The 25004-nt window shown below is 45.6% G+C and overlaps 1 protein-coding gene across 1 annotated transcript in view; it reads right to left on the bottom strand.

Moving 5' to 3' along the window:
* Window positions 1-25004, bottom strand: part of LOC110533664 (UV radiation resistance-associated gene protein) — a 138579-nt gene that overhangs the window by 75538 nt on the left and 38037 nt on the right. The window contains exons 9-12 of the mRNA XM_021618097.3: window positions 23740-23824; window positions 20750-20849; window positions 20474-20534; window positions 14378-14543 (exon numbers count right to left, since the gene is read on the bottom strand). Of these exons, the coding sequence (XP_021473772.3) occupies window positions 14378-14543; window positions 20474-20534; window positions 20750-20849; window positions 23740-23824 (412 nt within the window). The remainder of the gene's footprint in view (window positions 1-14377; window positions 14544-20473; window positions 20535-20749; window positions 20850-23739; window positions 23825-25004) is intronic.

The raw sequence follows: 25004 nt of genomic DNA, 5'->3' as shown, positions 1-25004 counted from the left end.
CACCAGTGTCTACGGAGTGTGGTCAATTTATGACTGACAGTTAAGTGGCAGCATTCACATTTTACTGTAGGCTGGCTTTTTGAGAGGGGGATGCAGGAAAATGGAGGAAAAGCAGTCCAAAGACCAGGTTTTGTGTTGGACTTGGTAAGCTACACTGGCTGGCTGGGGATTTTGTTAGCATGGCTATGTGGTGGTGAAGTCGATGATTGGACCAAGATGAGAGTTTAGATTCATTTTAAACCTTGACCCCAGACCTAACATGGTCATCTTCAGAATAGACTGACCTTTTAAGAGACCAAAACAGACTTTTACAGAATAGCAGGTTAATGAGTGCACCTTGCACATATAGTGTGCATAATAGGGCACTTGTTTCTTTCCCCCCTAGGGACATTACATTGTACAAGCCTAAGTGCTGTAGGGTTGTAAAGGGTGATATTATAGCTGTGCTGCAGGTGGGTGGTCGGATAATTCAGACTTAATCTGGCCCTGAACAACGTTGAACTATTCCCAGTGACTCAGTGGCCTGCTGTAATGTACACACAGCCTGTGATCCTTCCGCCACAGCACATCTGTCCCACCGAGAGCCTGTTTACATATAACTAATTAATATGCCAAATGTACAAAACAACAGCTCTGGTTCACATAGTGGAGTTGGGAGTTAGCCACCCGTAACCATTACTTACACTTAGCTATCCGTGGCTGGCAAAAAATCCCCAGAAGTTCCCTAGAATGTCTTTAATGTGCGATTTCAAACACACCAGAACCATAAATCATGTGAGGCCTGCTTTTAAAAAAACACCTGCCACCATGCAACTTTCACGGATAATGGCACCGGTTACTATATAAATCACAGGGAGTTGTAATTTCCAATATTGGAGAAATTATTACATTGAGCATCTGTCAGTGAATGCTATTTTAACGACTGCCACACTGCTCCGCTTACAACTGGTGTAACTCAAACCGCAACGGCATCTTGGAGCGAAAGCACTGCTGTAAAAGTGTCTCCTGAGTGATGTGCCATCCGTTTGCCCGCTCGGTCACTCTGTCGTTTGGTCTGTTTTCATCATCAGACAGAGACGCTTTTAGACAATGCAGCAGCCTGTCTGTCGGTGGTGTTTTTTCTTCTTCCATTCTCCCTCTGCTTTCATGTCCTTCATTCTTTTAATTAGATCCAGAGAGCTGGACCCAGAGGACAGGGTCTGTCCAGCTCTCTATGGGGCTAGCTAGCTGCTCCCTCTCCCTCCCAAGGAGCGCCTCTTTATTTATCATGGGGTATCTAAACTTCCTCCCATGTGCAGTCTTTTAAAACGGTCCATTAAGTGCACGCTGACCTGAAGTGAAACGGACAGAGAACAGGAATTTAGAATTTGTGTTCCCAATCTTGTGGCGGGCCATCGCAGGCCGTATGGCTGACTGCTACCACAAGGTCTTCATGCGAAGATTAACTGTGCCAGCTGAACCATTCCATTCAGTGAACGATCATAGCTATAACTTTTTATTTTCCGTTATTTTCCGTGTTTTAAAGAACTAATTGATGTCGGTTACATTATTTGACTCCGTTTTTGTCCTGTGAGCTCAATGCACACATCGCTGTTTCTCTAGAAATAAATCCGATCCGGCCTAAACAGTGTAGTTTAGTGTAGTGATATAGTCGGGAGTTGTAGTTTCCAACAGACCAATATTCTTCATAGTTCAGCACATAAAATGTGGCAATTAACTACAATGACCACAATCCATTGCACATCTACTTGTCCAGTCTGTGTTTCCTTTACACCTGCTACAGAAGAGAGGTGATATAGAGAGCAGCTGTTGCTTCCCGAGCTATCTCTACCTGAAAATACATGATCTAAGTGATTGATAGTTGTTATTCAGCAGTCATAAAAGTATGTATTATTTACTACTAAAATAGTGATTTTGTCAGACAGCAGCTCTATAGAGACGAGATGATAACTTGGAATAAAATAATTGTCATGAAATAAAACAAATGTAATATACACAACAACTGAAATATTTTATTAAAGTAATGTGAATAAGTGATGGTCAATAAGTGATGAGCAGTAATGGACAGTCACTACCATCATGGGACTTTAATTAATTGTTTTATTCTGTGTTACATAATTCAACCCACAAAATGCATAGTGCATTTAATGTTTTTTTATTTTTTATTATCGAAATCGGTGATTATTATTATTTTTAATCAAACTGAACCCGAACCGACCACAAAAAGTACTAATCACTCAGCACTAAAGGCAGATGCTTATTATTAACATCTTATGTATTTAATTTATTATTAACGTCAGAGCAACAGGCTCCGCGAGACTGCTAAACTATCTGCACTAACTCTGTCGTGCACTGACCCTACACACTCACTGGAGTTTATACACACACACTTCACTACACTACACTGTCACTCCCACACAAAACCCTCACACATACAAATACACTAAATATACATGTACACACACACACTTTTCTGCTGCTACTTCATTTTACTCTTATGATCATCTATCCAGATGCCTAGTCACTTAACCCTGCCTTCACGTACAGTATCTGATCTACCTCTAATACCTCGTAGCTCTACACATTGATCTTTACTGGTACTCCCTACATACACTCAATTATTATTTTGTAGCACTTCCATTAAATTGTTTAACTTGGGTCAAACATTTCAGGTAGCCTTCCACAAGCTTCCCAAAATAAATTGTGTGAATTTTGGCCCATTCTCCTGACAGAACTGGTGTAACTGAGTCAGGTTTGTAGGCCTCCTTGCTCGTACACGCTTTATCAGTTCTGCCCACAAATTTTCTATGGGATTGAGGTCAGGGCTTTGTGATGGCCACTCCAATACCTTGACTTTGTTGACCTTCAGCCATTTTTTGCCACAACTTTGGAATTATGCTTGGGGTCATTGTTCATTTGCAAGACCCATTTGCGACCAAGCTTTAACTTCCTGACTGATGTCTTGAGATGTTGCTTCAATATATCCACATAATTTTTGTTTCTCATGATGCCATCTATTTTGTGAAGTGCACCAGTCCCTCCTGCAGCAAAGCACCCCCACAACATGAGGCTGCCACCCCTGTGCTTCACGGTTGGGATGGTGTTCTTTGGCTTGCAAGCCTCCCACTTTTTCCTCCAAACATAACGATGGTCATTATGGCTAAACGGTTCTATTTTTTTTAAAATCATCAGACCAGAGGACCTTTTTTTCAAAAAGTACGATCTTTGTCCCCATGTGCAGTTGCAAACCGTAGTCTGGCTTTTTTACGGCGGTTTTGGAGCAGTGGCTTCTTCCTTGCTGAGCGGCCTATCAGGTTATGTCGATATAGGACTCGTTTACAGTGGATATAGATACTTTTGTACCTGTTTCCTTCAGCATCTTCACAAGGTCCTTTGCTGCTGTTCTGGGATTGAATTGCACTTTTTGCACCAAAGTAGGTTAATCTCTAGGACGCAGAATGCGTCTCCTTCCTGAGCGGTATGACGGCTGTGTGGTCCCATGATGTTTATACTTGCATACTATTGTTTGTACAGATGAACGTGATACCTTCAGGCATTTGGAAATTGTCTACAATTTTTTTCTGAGGTCTTGGCTGATTTCTTTTGATTTCCCCATGATGTCAAGCAAAGAGGCACTGAGTTTGAAGGTAGGCCTTGAAATACATCCACAGGTACACCTCCAATTGACTCAAATTATGTCAATTAGCCAATCGGAAGCTTCTAAAGCCATTATGACATTTTCTGGAATTTTCCAAGCTGTTTAAAGGCACAGTCAACTTAGTATATGTAAACTTCTGACCCACTGGAATTGTGATACTGTGAATAATAAGTGAAATAATCTGTCTGTAACCAATTGTTGGAAAAATGACTTGTTTCATGCACAAAGTAGATGTCCTAAACGACTTGCCAAAACTATAGTTTATAAACATTTGGAGAGTGGTTTGGAGAATGGTTGAAAAATGTGTTTTAATGACTCCAGCATAAGGGTATAAAAACTTCCGACTTCAACTGTAGCTCCACTCGTGTATTTTATTCTATTCCTCGTGTTAGTAACTATTTAATAAAAAATGTTTTACTTCGCATCGTTGGTAAAGGTTCATAAGCATGCATTTCACTGTAAAGTCAACACCAGTTGTATTCGGCACATGTGATAAATGAAATTTCTCAAAGCAACAGGGAATGAATGGATCCTAAGTAATAGAGTTGAGAAATTGACAGAGTGATGGCAGAGTAGAGGAGAGATCTGGTGGATGCCTGAGGCATCAAGGCATTGGAGCACTGAATATGGGGAAGCAAGCCTGGAGCTCCCTGGGGATCAGTCTGGTCTCACTGGCCCACTCTCAACCCATCTTCACGGGATTACAGGGAGGTTTTACAGGGTAGCAGGGCCAGTCAACCACTTATACAACTGCCATCTGGCACACCAGAGAATCATTCCCTTTCCCGTGGGACATCCAACTGACTTGACCATTACAGTATTTCCCATTGTCCTCAAATGTTACTGTACGATAAAAAGAGAAGTGAAAGTATGTGCCTGACTCTAGTCTGTGTCCTGTCATTGAGCAACTATTCTACTCCCTCCCTCCTCTCCCCTCTCTCGTGGCTGCTATGTGACCCCCTGGGGGGGGGGGGGGGGGGGGGGGTTGACGGCCCTTCCCCTGGTCCCACATGGTCCATGTTAAGGGACGTGAAACAGAACGCCACATAACAATAACCCCCTTCCTTTGAGTTTGCAGGTCCAGCCGAACCAAGGCCCTCTCTTAGCCTCCTTCCCTCCATCCACTGGCAGTCACATAGAGCACTTCCTCACCAACCACACTACACTAGAGCCACGCATTGATGTGTCAATCCCTACTTAGGCGGTTATTTTCTTCAGCCTTCCATTTCATGAAGAAAATTAGGCAACAAAATGGGTTTTTCCCTTAATATTCCTAGTAACGTGTATGTATGAAGCAGCGCTTGGGTTTTTAACGGCCAGGCTCTGGTCTCAATCATACCGGTGACATCTGGATTGCATCTCCCCTATTCACCCCCATTCAATCAGACACACTGGAGCTATGGAGCTGGAGATGGGTTCTCTCTGCTGCTGATCTGTAAAATGTGGGAGCAACATATTGTTAGAGCTCATTGCATTCTGAGAATATTTTTAGAAGGGTGAAAGCTTCCGAGATTCCAAATAATGGTGCGTTCAAGGTAGGATTACTGCCCACAAACAAGCCAAGTGGAGTCATCGCCATTTACCACCTTTCTCCTAAATACACCCTCCAGTCCCCATGTGGCCCCATTCATTCACTCCACACTGACTGAGACTTCTCTACCCAGGTGTAGAGGGAGCACTAGTTCAAGCTGTACATCAGTCTGCCTGCTCTTACTGTGGCTAAATGGCAACCTACATAAAAGCCAAGGCGGTCATTATCTGAGACGGCAGGTCTGGAGTGGAATATAACAGTAATGCCCTCGCTCTACAGGTCAAACATTTCTATATGTCTGGCACAGTCAAGAGAACCTAAATGGTTGTTAGGCTCGTGTTAACACAAAAAAAAAAGTATTAAGCGAGGGATAGGAAAGTTGTCTTACTATATGATGAACTGTAGGTGGTGTTAAAAAAAAAGTAAGCTGGCTCCTTGGGAATATGAACATGAGGAATTTTCACATTTTTAACTAGACTGGCAGGGTACGATGTAAGAGATGTTTGGCCTCCACAGAATCAGTCAGTCAAACAACAGCTCCACAGTGGGGACACTCAGCTCCATCTAGCAGCGACCAAGCTTTGCCAAGACGTCACTGGCATCTGGAACACACCACTCAGAGAAAGTAGTACACAGACAGAAGAACGCCTCACACCACCCCATATTACAAGTGCCAACTGGTGACCAGAGAAGCATAGTGAGTGGTGGATGAATTGAGCACCTTTGGGATGAATTGGAACGCTGACTGCGAGCCAGGCCTAACCGCCCAACATCAGTGCCCGACTTGAATGGAAGCAAGTCCCCACAGCAATGTTCCAACATCTAGTGGAAAGCCTTCCCAGAAGAGTGGAGGCTGTTATAGCAGCAAAGGGGGGACCGACTCCATATTAATGCCCATGATTTTGGAATGAAATGTTCCAAGAAGCAGGTGTCCACATACTTTTGGTCATGTAATATAACGGTGTATACAGTATGGACAGTAGTTGACTAGTTTTATACGATGAACCATTACTAGAATACAGTATATACATATAAAGTGGGTAAAACAGTGTAAACATTATTAAAGTGACTAGTGTTAAATGACTACGTACATAGGGCCTCAGTCTCTAAAGTGCAGGGTAGAGTACCGGGTGGTAGTCGGCTACTAACCATGACTAAGGTCCAAGGCAGGGTAGTGGTGACTGTTTAACAGTCTGATGGCCTGGGGATAGAAACTGTTTCTCAGTCTCTCAGCTTTGATGCACCTGTACGGTCTCCGCCTGGTAACGGGGCGAACAGGACGTGGCTTGGGTGGCAGAGGTCCTTAATGATCTTCTTGGTCATCCTCTGACACCGGGTGCTGTAGATGTCCTGGAGAACAGGCTGTGTGACCCCGATAATGCGTTGGACTGAAGGCACCACCCTCTGGAGAGCCCTGCGGTTGCGGACGGTGCAATTGCCGTACCAGGCGGTGAAACAGCCCGACAGGATGCTTTCAATGGTGCATCTGTAGAAGTTCATATGGGTCTTAGAGTAGTTTCATCAGCCTCCTGAAGCCTTCATACATCACATCTATATGAAGGGTACATTTGAGGTTATCAGTGATGTATGTGCACACCGAGGAACTTGAAGCTTTTGACCCTGTCGATGTGGACATGCTCTCTCTACGGTCTCCTGTAGTCCACGATCAGCTCCTTCGTTTTGTTGAGGGAAAGGTTAGTTCCCTCGCACCACTCTGCCAGGCCTCTCATCTCCTCCCTGTATGCTGTCTCATCATTGTTGGTAATCAGGGCTACCACTGTTGTGTCATCAGCAAACCTGAATGACTGAGTTGGAGAGGTGCGTGGCCATGCAGTCATGGATGAACAGGAAACACCAGAGGGGGCTGAGCACGCACCCTTGTGGGGCCCCTTTGTTGAGAATCAGAGCGGCAGATGGGTTGTTGCCTACCTTCACCACTTGGGGTCAGACTGTCAGGAAGACCAGGACCCAGTTGCAGAGTGACAGGTTCACATTCAGGGCCTGAGCATAATGATTAATTTGTTTTATTTCACCTTTATTTAACCAGGTAGGCCAGTTGAGAACAAGTTCTCATTTACAACTGCGACCTGGCCAAGATAAAGCAAAGCAGTGCGACAAAAAACAACACAGTTACACATAGGATAAACAAAAGTACAGTCAACAACACGCTAGAAGAATATATACACAGTGTGTGCAAATGGAGTAAGGCAATAAATATGCCATAGTAGCGAAGTAATTACAATTTAGCAAATTAATACTGAAGTGATAGATGTGCAGATGATGATGTGCAAGTAAAAATACTGGTGTGCAAAAGAGCAAAAAAGTAAAAAACAATATGGGGATGAGGTAGGTAGTGGGCTATTTACACATGGGCTATGTACAGCTGCAGCGATCGGTAAGCTGCTCAGATAGCTGATGCTTAAAGTTAGTGAGGGAGATAAGTCTCCAACTTCAGAGATTTTTGCAGTTCGTTGGCAGCAGAGAACTGGAAGGAATACCTTCTGGAACGAGTGCTACAGGTGGGTGCTGCTATGGTGACCAGGTGGTGCTTTACTTAGCAAAGACTTATAGATGACCAGGAGACAGTGGGTGTGGCGATGAATATGTAGCGAGGGCCAGCTGACGAAAGCATACAGGTCGCAGTGGTGGGTGGTATATGGGGCTTTGGTTACAAAACAGGTGGCACTTTGATAGACTGCATCCAGTTTGCTGAGTAGATTGATGGAGGCTATTTTGTAAATGACATTGCCAAAATTGAGGATCGGTAGGATAGTCAGTTTTACGAGGGTATGTTTGGCAGCGTCAGCGAAGGATGCTTTGTTGCGAAATAGGAAGCCAATTCCAGATTTAATTATGAAATGGAAATGCTTAATATGAGCCTGGAAGGAGAGTTTGCTGTCTAGCCAGACTCCTAGGTATTTGTAGTTGTCCACATATTCTAAGTCAAAAGCGTCCAGAGAAGTGAAGTGATGCAGGCGGGTGCGGGCAGCAATCATTTGAGAAGCATGCATTTAGTTTTACTAGAGTTTAAGAGCAGTTGGAGACCACGGAAGGAGTGTTGTACGGCATTGAAGCTAGTTTGGAGGTTAGTTAACACAGTGTCCAAAAAAGGGCCAGATGTATACAGAATGGTGTCGTCTGCAGAGGTGGATCAAGGAATCACTCGCAGCAAGAGCGACATCATTGATATATACAGAGAAAAGAGTCAGCCTGAGAATTGAACCCTGTGGCACCCCCATAGAGACTACCAGAGGTCCGGACAACAGGCCCTCCGATTTGACACACTGAACTCCGTCTGAGAAGTAGTTGGTGAACCGGGCGAGGTAGTCATTTGAGAAACCAAGGCTGTTGAGTCAGACAATAAGAATAAGATGATTGACAGAGTTGAAAGCCTTGGCCAGGTCGATGAAGACGGCTGCACAGTACTGTCTTTAATCGATGGCGGTTAAGATATTGTTTAGTACCTTGAGCGTGGCTGAGGCGTACCCGTGACTAGCTTGGAAACCAGATTGCACAGCGGAGAAGATCATTGATCTGTTTGTTAACTTGCCTTTCGAAGACTTTAGAAAGGCAGGGCAGGATGGATATAGGTATGTAACAGTTTGGTTTAGCGTGTCTCCCCTTTGAAGAGGGGGATGACCGCGGTAGCTTTCCAATCTTTAGGAATCCCGGACGATACGAAAGGGAGGTTGAACAGACTAGCAATAGGGGTTGCAACAATGGCGGCGGATAATTTTAGAAAGAAAGGGTCCAGATTGTCTAGACCAGCTGATTTGTACGGGTCCAGGTTTAGCAGCTCTTTCAGAACATCTACTATCTGGATTTGGGTTAAGGAGAACTGTGGGGGTGAAGGAGAACTGTGGGGGTGTGCGGAGCTGTTGGCCAGGGTTGGGGTAGCCAGGAGGAAAGCATGGCCAACCGTAGAGATATGCTTAGTAAAATTCTCGATTGTCATGGATTTATCGGTGGTGACAGTGTTTCCTAGCCTCAGTGCAATGGGCAGCTGGGAAGAGGTGCTCTTATTCTCCATGGACTTTACAGTGTCCCAAAACTTTTTGGAGTTAGAGAGACAGCATGCAAATTTCTGTTTGAAAAAGCTAACCTTTGCTTTCCTAACTGACTGTGTGTATTGGTTCTCTGAAAAGTTGCATATCCCGGGGACTATTCGATACTAGTGCAGTACGCCACAGGATGTTTTTGTGCTGGTTGAGGGAAGTCAGGCTTGGAGTGAACCAATGGCTATATCTGTTCTCAGTTCTACATTTTTTGAAAGGGGCATGCTTATTTAAGACGGTGAGGAAATTACTTTAAAGAACAACCAGGCATCCTCAACTGACAAGATGAGGTCAATATCCTTCCAGGATACCCGGGCCAAGTTGATTAGAAAGGCCTGCTTGCAGAAGTGTATTAGGGAGCGTTTGACAGTGATGAGGGGTGGTCGTTTGACCGCAGACCCATAACGGATGCAGGCAATGAGGCAGTGATCGCTGAGATCCTGATTGAAAACAGCAGAGGTTTATTTGGAGGGCAAGTTGGTGAGGATAATGTCTATGAGGGTGCCCATGTTTATGGATTTAGGGTTGTACCTGGTGTGTTCCTTGATGATTTGTGTGAGATTGAGGGCATCTAGCTTAGATTGTAGAACGGCCGGGGTGTTAAGCATATCCCAGTTTAGGTCACCGAACAGAACGAACTTTGAAGATAGATGGGGGGCAATCAATTCACATATGGTGTCCAGGGAACAGCTGGGAGCTGAGGGGGTATAAAACAGGCGGAAACAGTGAGAGACTTATTTCTGGAGAGATTCATTTTTAAAATTAGAGCAAGAATTGTTTGGGCAAAGACCTGGAAAGTATGACAGAACTTTTCAGGCTCTCTCTGCAGTAGATTGCAACACCTCCCCCTTTGGCAGTTCTATCTTGACGGAAAATGTTGCAGTTGGCGATGGAAATCTCAGATTTTTTGGTGGCCTTCCTAAGCCAGGATTTATACACGGCAAGAACATCAGCGTTGGCGGAGTGTGCTAAAGCAGTGAGTAAAACAAAATTAGGGAGGAGGATTCTGATGTTAACATGCATGAAACCAAGGCTTTTACGGTTACAGAAGCCAACAAATGAGAGTGCCTGGGGACACACAGGGCCTGGGTTAACCTCTACATCACCTGAGGAACAGAGGAGGAGTAGGATGTGGTTACGGCTAAAGACTAATCAAAACTGGTTGTCTAGTGCGTTGGGGACAGAGAATAAAAGGAGCAGATTTCGTGGTAGAATAGATTCAGGGCATAATGTACAGACAAGGGTACAGGTACAGTGGAGGTAAACCTAGGCATTGAGTGACGATAAGAGGTTGCATCTCTGGAGGTACTAGTTATGCTAGGTGAGGCCACCCCAAGTGTGGGAGGTGGGACAAAGGAGGTATCTGAGGCATGTTGAGTGGGGCTAGGTGCTCCACAGTAAAATAAAACAATGATAACTACCCTAAACAACAGTATACATGGCATATTGACAGAGAGAGACATAAAGCGATCACAGGTGTTGATTGGGAGAGCTAGCTAAGACAACGGGTAAGACAGCAACAGCTAATCAGCTAAGATAACAACAACAGGTAAAATGGCGATGAATGGGCAGAGGGGGTCAGTTTAAAAAAAATATATATATTTTACCTTTATTTATACAGGTTTTTTTCTCATTGAGATAACTGGTCTCTCTTGGAAAATAGATGTTAACTACACACAGGGCCTGAGTTTGATGCTGGGGGCGACAGATAAACAAACCAAACCAAATGGAGTACCGTGATTAATGAACAGTCCAGCTGGCACCAGCTATGTAGCCAGGTGATCATAGGGTCCAGTGAACAGCAATAGATGAAACAGGGAAGTCGATACACGCTAGCAAGCAGGAGACACTGCGTTCATAGAGTTAGCAGGCCGGGGCAAGCAGAAGCGTCTTCATCTACGTCCGACAAAGGCCGGTTGAGGGCACATCGGATGGAATTACGTCGGGCAGTTGTGATGGATCTGCAGGGCTCCATGTCGACAAAGGGTCTAGGCCAAACTGGCAAAAGAGGTAATGTAGCTGGAGTAATATCGCTTGCTAGCCGGGAGATGCGCCTGGCTCAGGGCTAACTGGTGCTAGCTTCGGGACAAGGGCGTTAGCCACTATAGCCACTCGGTAGCAGCTAGCTAGCAGTGATGATCCGATGCAATGGTCCAGAACTTACTGCAGGAATTCAGCGATGTAGTGGCTTCTAGTCGTGTTAGTGAAGAGTCCGGGAGGCATCAGCTGTGTAGCTGAGTGATCATAGGGTCCGCTGAGCAGGCCTGGTTCAAAGTCAGCTTCGGGGCTGGGCTACTCGGTAGCAGCTAGCTACCTGCAAGGATCTGGAATAATGGTCCAGTAATGGAGTAGTCTGGAGTAAGGATGGAGAAAAGCAGTCCTGATATGCTCAGGGTTGATATCGCGCTGTGCAGACTGGCATTGTACAGGCTGGCGGGTATTATCCGGGGTAAAAGCAGCTGGTGTCTGAGCTAGAGGTAAAAGCCGCTAGGAGTGGCTAACAGTAACTAGATAGTTAATTAGCTGGTTAGCATCTGATGGCTAGCTTCTGATGGAGGTTCTAACTATAAGGTCTAAAAATAGAGGATCCGTATCACATTAGCTGAGACGGGTTGCCGGAAGGTATATTTAAATTTAAAATGGAAAAAGAGATTGAAATAAACAATTCAAAGCGGGCAAAGAAGGTGTTTAGCATGTCCAGGAGGGAGGAGTCAGTTTCCATGAGGTGGCTGGCGCTGGAATAGTAGCTGGTTGGAGTGACGGGTGGTGGAGACCCCCTGTGAGCCCCTCCAGCTGCCATTATGACACTCAGAGGAGGAGAAGAAGAAATGGCCCGATACTGGCTGTAGTTGTCTCTGATTAGGCCGCACACTCTCACCATGTGCATGTTTTCGTTTAAGGGTTTGAATATATGACATATGGATGTGTGTGTGGAGGAATGCATGAATTTATTTACATGCCTTCCCCTGTGTCTGACTAAAACAATGATGAGCAGCATCCATACGTGCATGTGAGAGAGTATGAGAGAAAAACAGAGATAAACACACTGGGAACATCTCATCCTTACATGGTTATTCAGTTCAAGCCCAGAACAGTCAAAAGAGTTCGATGAGGCATTGGTTAGGGGTTACCGGGACTCACAGCTGCTCCTTTTACAGTAGGCCTGTGTTGGTGTAGACAAGAGGGGGGCAATGAGCCCCTATACCTAAACAGCCTCGTAAGGGGAACACGACACACCATATAATATTGTATTTCTACCGAATGCTGGTGATCTCCATCTGCTACAAGCAAAGAATAACAGTTTAATTTGAGCAAGCTGTGCAGAACCGGAGATGACAGGCTATGACTATGTAACGTGGCAAGATGCAATACAGACTTTGTGTTGCTTTTTCATTTCTTGACGGTTGGCACTTTACTTACATTTATAATTAATCAATATAGCACCAAAGGGATCAAATGTGCCCACATGTATACTTTACCCAACAGTACAGTGTCTGATAATACCTATTTTCAAAGCATCTTGTTATTTTCATTTTTTAAAATTTTATCCGATGTATTATTAATTTTGATGCCCATTGTTTTTTTTCCCTGGTCGAGGGGGGTCTTGCCTGGCTGTGCACAGAATGTACAGGAATGTACAGTTGCATACCTGACGGCATATGTGTGCATTCCCAAACATGCAATTATCACAAGGCAACAGGAGTTTTGTTGGAAGCTTGATGCATAGTTACCGGATCCAGACAGATACAAATAATCATTTCAATACAGTGTCCTTACTGTAATTGTGGTGCCCGGTACAATTTAAACAGGATTTAAACAAGCAGGCTGGTACAGCCCAGAGGCAAGGCCCCAAGAGTGTTATCCTTTACTTGTGTCTATGGCAACAATATTATCCAACATATCCGTACATCTTAAATACCTCTCTCCATTCAGGTAAATTTGTCTAAATACAGTGTGGGTAGAACGGTGCCTAGCTTAGCCCCTGGGGTACAAAGATAAAGGCACAGGCCAAGGTGAGCAAAACAGGAATCTTCAACACTGTGCTTCATCATTATGAAAAATAGTACTGTCTACTGTCTGGGTTTTATATGAAACGACAAAGGAACGTTCAAAACAGTGGTTGCGGCATTGGAAAAGAGGATTGGGAAAAAAGACCTGTGAGTGAACCTGACACCATTTGACATGCTGCATAACATAAGGCTTAGCTGTCCAAAGTCAAAAGTGTACTACTTGCACGGAATGATTGCATCAAGCTTCTGACTCTACAAACTTGTTGGATGCATTTGTAGTTTGTTTTGGTTGTGTTTTGTTTTGCCCAATAGTAACTGAATGGTGACTGGAGTCATTTTATTTCTAAGTGAGTAGATAAGATGTTTATGAACACTTCAAAATGAATCATGATAATGCCACGATTAAGAAAAAACACAAATGGATCATGAATAATATTGAGTGAGAAGGTTAGAGACTTCAACAATAGGCTAACCTCTCACCATTACCAATAACAGGGGAGGTTAGCATGTAGTATATTAGGTACTAATCCTTTGACTACTTTAATACAGTATAAGTGAATTTGTCAAAATGGGGGGACTAGATACATAAAGTGCTATCATTACTAAATGGTAAAAGAGATATGTATGAAAATACCCTAAAATAAGAGCTGGCATCCTGTACTGTTGCCTAATATGAAACATTCTCAAATATAAATATTTACGTTTACTCTCCAAATACATATGGAGAGGAGAGTACATGCTGTCCTCATCTAGCACCTACAGTACATAAGTCCCTTGTTATGACCAGGATCACAATGAGCTCTCCAGTCATTTAGAGTTTATCTCTACTCAACTGCAAAATTGTTGGGTACTAGGAATCCTTGGCATCCATCAACTGGCTACAGTAGGATTAGCTATTGTCCACATTTGGCCCCTTTCTGCCATTGGCACTTTCTTATGAGCAGGATCAATACCCTCCATACTCCTAGTTTGTCACTTTTGTCAACTATATAATAAAATAAAATGAATGTGTAACATTTAAACATTGGAACTGTTAATGAATGGAAAATGCACTTTGAATACTTAATCATTCAAAAGTTCAACATAAATAATGAAATATTGAAGGCTGTTGTAGGTTGCTTACTCTCTCTCCTTCTCGCTGAGCTTGTCTGTGATGGTGTCCTTGATGGAGGAGCGGGAACCCTTGTGGATGACAGGATATCTAAGAGGGATCTGCAAGAAGCAGCTGATCATCAGCACCAGGTGGGCCGTGTAACCCAGGGCAACCGCCACGCTCCCATCATCCTTCGCTGTAGGAAAAAAACAAAACCAAGGTCATTCAATTTCTGTTTGAAAGTTTTACTGTGAAATGGTAGCAGAGGGTTTGAATTAAAAACTGTTTAATTGGATCTGATTTGAAACACCATGCCTGTTAATCACTTCAATGGCTGTGTTTTAATGGTTTATTACTCCAACACACTATAATGCTAAGACTAGAAACTGAAACTGGTCAAAATGGCAACAACCATCTAAACAGTCTTAGTGTTTCATCTTTTCTTCAAAGCTTCCCTTCAAAGCAAGAGGTCAGGAATGCTGTGACTGCAATACTAATGCATTTGATATACGTTTCATATAAATTAATCATATTGAAATGAAAGATCAAATCACGAAGGGCTAACATAATTTCAGTTTCTATCCTCAGAATGCAAACACAAAATAAAGGCATCACAAAATGGAAAACACTTTGGTAAGTAATCACACGGATAAAAAGCAGTCATTTATGTGGGCAAAGTGTTTTGAAAATGACAGTGTGTTTTTGGTGACGCAACACACATGAAAACTTCAACTGCTGTAGAATACTGTACCTAATTTACTTCAAAATACCTCATATACTTCAGAAATGTACATGAAAAGCACAAGTGTCACATAAAACTAGCCCATCGTTGGTCAATTATATTTTAGGGGAAAATGTGATGTTTCATCAACATTTCTGACTAGAAAACAGGCCTGCCGCCTGGAGCTGCTTTCTTTGACACCACATTAAGTTGTTTCAAGTTCACAACAGTAGAGCAGAAGGACATCGCTCCAGGAGAAAAGCTGATGCTTTCCAAATTCCCAAATCATAGTGCTTTTGTCTTAAATGTTTAGAATAACAGACTGCTGCCTTCGTGAATCTCAGACTAGTAGGGCTTAAATATGGTGTGTTGGTGCATATCTACAAGACCCTGTATTATATCATTATTGAGTCTGCAGCACCTCTGACACCAGCGCCGAGGCCATGGAGCTGACTATCTCTTAGACTGCCAATATTTTCACATATTTCCCCATAAAACTAGTTCTATCCAACATGAATGTCAGATAAAGGGAACATAAGTTTAACTGACATGTACTGGGGACACTGAAGAACTACAGCTAGGTAGCCTCAGATGACAGGGAAGATTTTGTCACCTCAGAGAGAGAGAGAAAGCACTGGGGGGGGGGGGGGGGGGGCACTTGTTTCCACCCTATGACCCCCTTCTCCTTGGCAGCATCTCTCCTCTCCCCTCTTATATCTCCTCCAGCCTCTCCCCTGTCTCCTCTAACCAACACCCTCTATTCTCTACCTTACCCTTATCCAGCATCTCCCATCTCCACTCTCCCATTTCCTGTCCCCTGTCTCTTCCAGCATCACCCTTCTACCCTCTCCCCTCAGTCTCCACATGCTGTGCAGCCCTGACACCGGTGGGTCACTAATCTACCACAGCCGTCCCCTGTATGTCACCCAACAGCCACACAGTTCTGGACATGGTCGGCTTAACACTGGGCAGGCCCTCCTCCCAGGGAGGGCCACACAGAAATCAGAGGGTCAAAGGTCAGGCCTACATGATGAGGTAGGGTCAGGGAAGTGGGGTGCTGTATAGCTGTTATGGTTAAGGTGGTTAGACAGGATGTGTGGCCAGGCAGTCCCTCTTTCTCATCTCCTGTAGGCCTCTGTCCATCTCACTCGCTGTTCTACAACACAGTCACACCACATGCTCCACATCCACATGAGAGGGAAGGGAGGACAAGACAGGTTGGAGGGGGGTTGTGAGTGTGTTAGGACGCCTCTTGTAGCCCTCAGTCTCCTAGTACACTCTCACACCACATGCTACGTGGTTTACTCACTAGATTTACACCACCCCCGAAGTGCGAAGCAGCCGCACACCCTCAGTCTCCTAGTACACTCTCACACCACATGCTACGTGGTTTACTCACTAGATTTACACCACCCCCGAAGCGCGAAGCAGCCGCACACCTCCACAGGGGATGGGAAGCCACTCAACGCTGCAGACACAAACGACGAGCCGTCACGTCAGCACGGGGATAGAGGGGGTGCATGCTCACACCGGGTTTTGCGGTTGGAGTGGCGGTAGATCGCCTCGTATGAGCCATCCTGATCTCGATGGATCACGATGGATCGGACGAGGCTAGGGGGGAGGGAGGAGGCTGCTGCATCCAAGGATGAGCAGGGATAGCAAATCTGACTTTCCACAACACACATAGGTGTGACATGGAGGAAATGTAAACCACTCTTGAATCATCATCATCATCCAGACCTCTGCCGTGTAAAGACGCGCACACACACAATCCTCATCTGCTGTCCACAGTAAATGAGGCAGACTTCCAACATATTTTGCAGATAATACTATGCTGTATAAATAAGAAGTGGAGATATGAACTAACAGTCCAGTAGAGGAGTAGAGGAGTATGAGTCCAGCAGAGTATGTAAAGAGAGAAACTGTGACTGAAACAGGAAGCAGTTTCGTCCCTACACACTACCTCCAGTTACCCATGGATCTCACCACTCACTCCTTCGCCTTTTATCAATTAGATTTGCTACTGCGTCCTCTCTCCTTCATCCTCTCGCCTCCTTTTGAAAAATATGAAAGTTAATCGAGGATAGTGAATGTTGATGGAAATGTGCTCATTTGAAATGAGACGGTCCTTCTCCACTCACGTGTCATTAGGCAAATGACATTTACAGGGGTAGATGCCAAAATAAATGTAAAGTGATCAAAAAAATATTGAGTAAGCTGCGCAAGACATTTTATAACTAAGACTGTAAGTAGCATATTGTTTTTAAACGTGTGCATGTTTTTCTCCTCTGACACAAAGGCAGATTTCAAAACACTTCGGCGGTAGGATAAACTTGTCCTACTAACTAACTGACACCCTTCAAGAATGTATCGGTTTCTGGGTATCAGAGGAGAGAGGACAGAGGACAGACTTTTTCCCCAAACGAGAAAACCCCATTCACTCTCTGGTCCTTATAGAGTATATTGGCAGCAGAAATCACAGACTCCAGAGGTCAAATAGGCAGGAAGCAATTTCCACATTCTTGGATGATGAGGAGCACTTTGTTGGCCATGGACCAGCTTCCATTGACTAAAGGTTGATTCCAAGAAGTATGTTGAAACCTTTGCTGTGTTAGTACCTGGACTTTCTATCAGAGTATTTCATCTAGCCCAGTGGTCACCAACCGGTCGATCGCTATCTCCAAGCGATTCCTTGTCGATCGCCAAATATTTCTGCAAAAAAAAAAATAAGCCAGATAAAGCCTGGCTTTCCCATTTATTTTTTATTTGTCTCGCGCTGTTGGCACAGGTACACCAGATCCAGCTGCCCTGCACGCCGGATAGGTGAAGTGTTCCCATTTTTAACCATTTCATATGTCTGAAGGTACAAACTCCGCTGCCAAGATACTCTCCCAGCAGGCCCGAGAGCAAATCAAGTAGGGCTGGGCGATATTGGCAAAATATCATATCACAGTATTTGACACATTTTGCAAGGTATTTTACTGTATTTTATGTTATTGAATAATAAAAGTTGTACATTTGCTTTATGAGTAGTGCATGACACTAGGGTGCCAACAAATATATTCTAAGTGATTTCAATGTGACTTTCTACATTCTGATTGTTTTATACTGTTTAATTCAAATTCAACCAAAACTCATTTTGAGCATTTTCATCAATTTCTGCATTTCCTGTATTCATTTGAGATCATTTCCACTCTGCCACGTAGGGCTGCACGATACAAACAACCAAAAATCTTAAGCCTTATTTTTTAACAAATGTTCCAATTGTGATTTGACTTGCGATTTAGAGCAAAAAACTTGGGTGAACTGTTGAAATCATGGAAATAGAATAAGTATTCTAATTCTATAGTTAGAAAATAATAGTGGGCACATAAAATACAGTGTTGTTTGACATTTATTTATTTACCTTTAAAGCAAGTCAGTTAAGAACAAATTCTTATTTTCAATGACGGCCTAGGAACAGTGGGCCTGTTCAGGGGCAGAACGACAGATTTGTACCTTGTCAGCTCGGGGATTTGAACTTGCAACCTTCCGATTACTAGTCCAACGCTCTAACCTCTAGGCTAACCTGCCGCCCAGAATGCCATGGATGAGTTATTGTGACAGAATAAGAGCAAGTGTTGATAAGAGTTTCCTATGAGACACAATAATCTTTGGCTGCATAAATGTTCTCTCTTAGCTACCTTATGTAGCTAACATATTCATACTTCACCTATTCCTCTCTGATTTAGAAGATACTGTTGCACAAACAACATGCTGATTTAGGTCTACACCAGCACTAGTATTATCAGGCTGTATAGCTAGTTATGTTTGATCTAACTCAGTACAATAGCTAGATATCTAGCTAGCAATTAGCATTAGCGTCTAACACAATTTAGGCCCAACTTCCTAAGAAAAAACAAACATGCAGTTTTCAGATGCAAGAAACACAAACTAATAGTGTAATTATAGAACACTAGTGGATTTATAGCAAAGTGAAACGCATGTGCTGCATTGACCATGCAGGCTGAACGCAAGTGTCTTGTGGTCGAGGAAGAACAAATGCGCTCCTTGAATGACAGGGGGCAGGGCTAGGTATGTGTGGAAAACGGCATGGAGAAAGAGAGGACTCAAGTAGCGGACTAAACTGTAAAAATAGATATTACGTCACGTGTATCACATTTAACAACCCAAACATTCAAATACCGTTATAGAAGGTCAAGTAAAAACCCAAAACAGGTCCGTGCATCAATACCGGTAAATAGTCAAATACGGTACAAAGCACAGTCATAAAATCAAAGCAGCTATAGGCCTATCGATGGCCAATCAGATGGCTCAAATTACTATGTCTGCAGGCGATGAAAGAAAGCGATGAAAGTGCACAGCAAAGTTGTTACTGTGAGATTTCAAAACGGTTAAAACCATGACTAGAGAGAGACTATCAATGAATACAGCAAAGAGCTGCTGTTTTTAAGAGCGTGTTCATGTTTAAATTTTTACTCAGGACTGTCAACACTTTTTATTCAACACTTGTGCGTTCTCCCTACTTCCACTTGTGCTACAACCAGCACCGCAGCTGAAATAAATTAGTAGGAAATTGTATCGATAGGCTTGCTTTGTTATTATTAGCGGCTTGGCTCTTTTTTAATATTTCACTTTCTCTGGTCATAGGAGTAACAACGAACTTGTGCATGAGGCACAAGACGAGGTCCCTTTTTTGTTCAGTGGCGGAAAGGGAGAATGGAGGGACGTTGAGAGGCAAACTCTGAGTCTGCTGCTCTCTCCCTCTGCTGAGACTGGCCATCAGATGCAAGCACCACCAGTCAGGTAAAAAGACAAAATTATTCAAATGTATCCTCACTCAGCTGTGCCTCACAAGTAATACAACAACTGATCTATTACCAGTGTGATCATACAGCCTACCTAAAACAAATGGTCTGAGAAGAACAACAATGCTTTGGCAGGGCAATTAAAGCAAATGCAATATGCAGTGATAATGTATTGGGCCTCTAGTCTCCTGAACAAACCCCATTGCTACAGTACTGTTTTTAATAGGTTAATGTTGCATATGCTTACATTTTTTAAATCATGCTCCCCAAAAATGTGAGCGTTAGATCTCGGCTTGCATTTTGACTCAGAAAGTGATCTTGACCACTGATCTAGCCCATACAAACACAGCTGCCTCAGCCACTAAAGTCACACAGTTTCCTCCATCAGCTGCAACTTCTGAAACACTTGTCATTGAGCAGATATTTTACTGTTGTAGTGCACTATAGGGAATAGTGCCATTTGGGTCACAAAACGTAGTGTCCCTACTACAGGGTCAGAAGTTTGAACCTTCAATAAAAGGAAACAAATGAGCCCCGTGTTATGCACATCTCTGTCACTCCAAACCCCTCCATTTCCTGGTGAAATAGATAGGTTACCTTGGAAATCCTCCGAGTTGGGCAGCTTCACTCCACAGATGACATAATCGGACTGATTAGCCTGTAGGACAATTAAACAAGAGTTTTATGAGGATGAGAATCCAAGAACCAAAAATACCATATTCAGAGCAAGAGAGAAATTGTAGCGTGAGGGGAAGGGAAAAGCTCGGAGAGCAAAGAGGGCACTCTCCTTAGAAATTGTAATGACCACTGATTATTTAAGCCATTCAGCTCTGTCACAGCTCTGCGTGCGTTACTCAGGAGGAGGTTACTCACGGCCGTGGTGACCAAGTCGATGGGGTAGATGTAGGACAGCTCAGAGAGGAGCTGACGACAGCGGAAGGTGAGCTGAGCATTGGACTTGAGGAACAGCTCCCTGGGGAGACAGGCACAGAGACAGTAACACACACAACCACTTCATGACTCACTGCCCTGACCGACACAAAAAGGACAATAACAGAGGAGGAAGAGAACAGAGGGAGGACCGGGGATGGAGAGGACAAGAGACTGGGTCAAATAGACAGGGACAAAGAGGCAGGAGGATAGAAAGGAGGAAAGGAAAATGGGTGGAATAGATAGATGAGGAGGTGAGGAAGAGGAGAAAGACAGAGGGAAGGTACGGTACATTAATATATACATATAATAGGTGAGGGAAAAATAACCAAAGTGGTGATGGGGAGAGATGTGAGGCGAGATCTGACATCTCAGCTGTAGAGAAAGGGAATAAGGGGTGTATGTAGGGGGATAGGGAGGTGGGGTGAGGGACGGATGGAGGTTAGCTATGGTGATCGTTAGTAATGAGGGGTGGCGGTGCGTTGATATGAGCCTGAGGTTGAAGAGGAGAATAGCAGGGTTGTGTTTGACTTGGCCCAGGCCTGGATGAGAGAGACCTAATGGCTCTGCCCTGAATCATTTCCACAGTAATTGTAAGAGCAACTCAATTATCATAACTTCCAAACTACCCCCTTCTCCACCTCCACATTACCGGATTTGGCAGGGAGGGTAACTCACAAACCTGACTTGCCTAGGTGAGAAAGATAAAACATCTGGAATCATGTTTGTTTTCTCATGTCCACCACTTGACAGCTACTGGAGTCTGACTTCAGAGCAGTCTGAGAAGTCAGAAGTATGTGAGTGAGTGAGAGAGAGAATGTGCGTGCACACTACTGTATAAGTGTGAGTCTGTACAGTACTGTATGTCCCAGCACTGGGGGAGTACAGTTTTGTGGGTAATGGGCCATCATTTCAGACACATGAAAAGGTGTTGGGGAGAAAATGATAATTTGATGTGAAATGGCCTTGTGAAAGATCCTTATCTTTCACATGTACTCCTCCCCCCATCCTCCCTGCTGTGCCTGCCTGCTTGCCGTGCCTCCCTGCCTGCCTGCCTCCGTGCGCCCCTGCATGCCTGCCTCCGTGCGCCCCTGCATGCCTGCCTCCGTGCGCCCCTGCCTGCCTGCCTCCGTGCGCCCCTGCCTGCCTGCCTCCGTGCGTCCCTGCCTGCCTGCCTCCGTGCGTCCCTGCCTGCCTGCCTCCGTGCGCCCCTGCCTGCCTGCCTCCGTGCGCCCCTGCCTGCCTGCCTCCGTGCGCCCCTGCCTGCCTGCCTCCGTGCGCCCCTGCCTGCCTGCCTCCGTGCGCCCCTGCATGCCTGCCTCCGTGCGCCCCTGCATGCCTGCCTCCGTGCGCCCCTGCCTGCCTGCCTCCGTGCGCCCCTGCCTGCCTGCCTCCGTGCGTCCCTGCCTGCCTGCCTCCGTGCGTCCCTGCCTGCCTGCCTCCGTGCGCCCCTGCCTGCCTGCCTCCGTGCGCCCCTGCCTGCCTGCCTCCGTGCGCCCCTGCCTGCCTGCCTCCGTGCGCCCCTGCCTGCCTGCCTCCGTGCGCCCCTGCCTGCCTGCCTCCGTGCGCCCCTGCCTGCCTGCCTCCGTGCGTCCCTGCCTGCCTGCCTCCGTGCGTCCCTGCCTGCCTGCCTCCGTGCCTGCCTGCCTCCGTGCGTCCCTGCCTTTCTGCCTCCGTGCGTCCCTGCCTGCCTGCCTCCGTGCGTGCGTCCCTGCCTGCCTGCCTGCCTGCCTCCGTGCGTCCCTGCCTGCCTGCCTCCGTGCGTCCCTGCCTGCCTGCCTGCCTCCGTGCGTCCCTGCCTGCCTGCCTGCCTGCCTCCGTGCGTCCCTGCCTGCCTGCCTGCCTCCGTGCGTCCCTGCCTGCCTGCCTCCGTGCGTCCCTGCCTGCCTGACTCTGTGCGTCCCTGCCTGCCTGCCTCCGTGCGTCCCTGCCTGCCTGCCTCCGTGCGTCCCTGCCTGCCTGCCTGCCTCCGTGCGTCCCTGCTTGCCTGCCTGCCTGCCTCCGTGCGTCCCTACCTGCCTGCCTGCCTGCCTCCGTGCATCCCTGCCTGCCTGTCTGCCTCCGTGCATCCCTGCCTGCCTGCCTGCCTCCGTGCATCCCTGCCTGCCTCTGTGCGTCCCTGCCTGCCTGCCTGCCTGCCTCCGTGCGTCCCTACCTGCCTGCCTGCCTGCCTCCGTGCATCCCTGCCTGCCTGCCTGCCTGCCTGCCTCCGTGCATCCCTGCCTGCCTGCCTCCGTGCGTGCGTCCCTGCCTGCCTGCCTGCCTCCGTGCGTCCCTGCCTGCCGACTCAGAAGATACAGATGCTTCCTAGAAACCTCCCATCTCAGTACAGCAGACTTTGTCTTAACTGTTCCATATGCAAGACCCTCCAATCCCCCATTTAAACCCAAACCACCACAGACAGACACACTTCCAGGAACCTGCTTATTACATGAACTCAGCAACTCTCTCTAACAAACACTTTTGTCCACCTATTGAACCATACATACACATTTTTCCAGTCAAAGTCAATTTCCTTGTTTACATGATGCATTGGTGGGTATCTTTTCATGCTGCCCAGCCAGCTAGTGTTTATTCTGTAGCATTGTGCTTTTACTCCTGTTCTGGTCCCATCACTGCCAGGTAGCCAGACAACCAAACTGTGTATATACAGGGTCGACACAGTGTACACCCCTGCAGGCAAAGGCATCAGACTGGTATTTGACGCAATCTGCTTACTCTCGCTCAGGCTAAAAACACAAATAGGCAGCGCTAAGCCAACATCCCCTCTTGGTAAGCAGGCTGTAATCTCCCCACAGCATTTAGAACCATTGACAGCATATTAGAACACGCCATTCTGTGGGGCTTGGGTAATTTCTAGCAGATGGCACAGTGAACAAACTGGGAGCGTGTGTGTGTAAAAAGATATACTTTAATTACAGGTTGACACTTACCTTTTGGCAGTGCATTCTTTCTGCTGCTCTGTTAACGACTCCCTCTCAAGCTCCAGACTCCGGTGTTTGGTGGAGAATGCTTCCTCTAGGGAATGAGAAGGGAGGATGAGAGAGGAATACGAGGAGAGAGAGAAAGAGGGAAAGAAAGGAGCGATGAATTTGAGAGAGATAGAGAGTGATAGCGAAAGAGATGAAAGCAACAGGGAGAGAGAGAAAATGTGGTAAATTACCAGGTGTGTTCTGTTCTGGTGAATTTGCACTAGTATCTAGATGTGTGATTGTTCAAATCAAAACAGAATACCAAATACCTTACCATGAAATGCTTACTTACCAGCCCTTAACTAACAATGCAGTTAAGAAAAATAAGAGTTAAGAAAATGTTTACAAAATGAACAACATTTTGTAAAACTAAGAGCACAATAACGAGGCTGTATACAGGGGGTACTGGTAGAGTCAATGTGCGGGGGCACAGGTTAGTCAAGGTAATTGAGCTAATATGCACAAGTAGGTAGGGGTAAAGTGACTATGCATAGATAAGAGTAGCAGCGGCATAACAAAAAAAATGGGGGTATGGTCAACGCAAATAGTCTGGGTAGCCATTTGATTAGCTGTTGAGCAGTCTTATGGCATGGGGGTGGAAGCTCATAAGAAGCCTTTTGGACCTAGACTTGGCGCTCCGTTAGCACTTGCCGTGCGGTAGCAGAGAGAACAGTCTACGACTACGGTGACTGGAGTCTTTGCCAATTTTTTAGGGCCTTCCTCTGACACCGCCTAATATAGAAGTCATGGATGGCAGGAAGCTTGACCCTAGTGATGTACTGGGCCATATGCACTACCCTCTGCAGAGCCTTGCGGTCAGAGGCCGAGCAGTTGACATACCAGGCGGTGATGCAATCGGTCAGGAAGCTCTTGATGGTGGAGCTGTAGAACTTAAGGATCTGAGGACCATTGACAAATCTTTTCAGTCTCCTGAGGGGGAATAGGCTTTGTCATGCCCTCTTCACAACTGTCTTGGAGTGATAGTTTGTTGGTGATGTGGACACCATGGAACCTAAAGCTCTCAACCTGTTCCACTACAACCCCGTCTATGAGAATGGTGGTGTCCTCCTTTTCCTGTAGTCCACGATCATCTTCTTGACATGTTGTTGCCTACCCTTACTACCGGGAGGCGGCCCATCAGGAAGTATAGGATCCAGTTGCAGAGGGAGGTGTTTAGTCCCAAGGTCCATAGCTTAGTGATGAGCTTTGAGGGCACTATGGTGTTG

Source organism: Oncorhynchus mykiss, chromosome 10, assembly GCF_057628025.1.
Source record: "Oncorhynchus mykiss isolate SJ-2025 chromosome 10, ASM5762802v1, whole genome shotgun sequence".
In the NCBI taxonomy this organism is placed as follows: Eukaryota; Metazoa; Chordata; class Actinopteri; order Salmoniformes; family Salmonidae; genus Oncorhynchus; species Oncorhynchus mykiss.
This window is presented reverse-complemented; position numbering and strand designations above follow the sequence as displayed.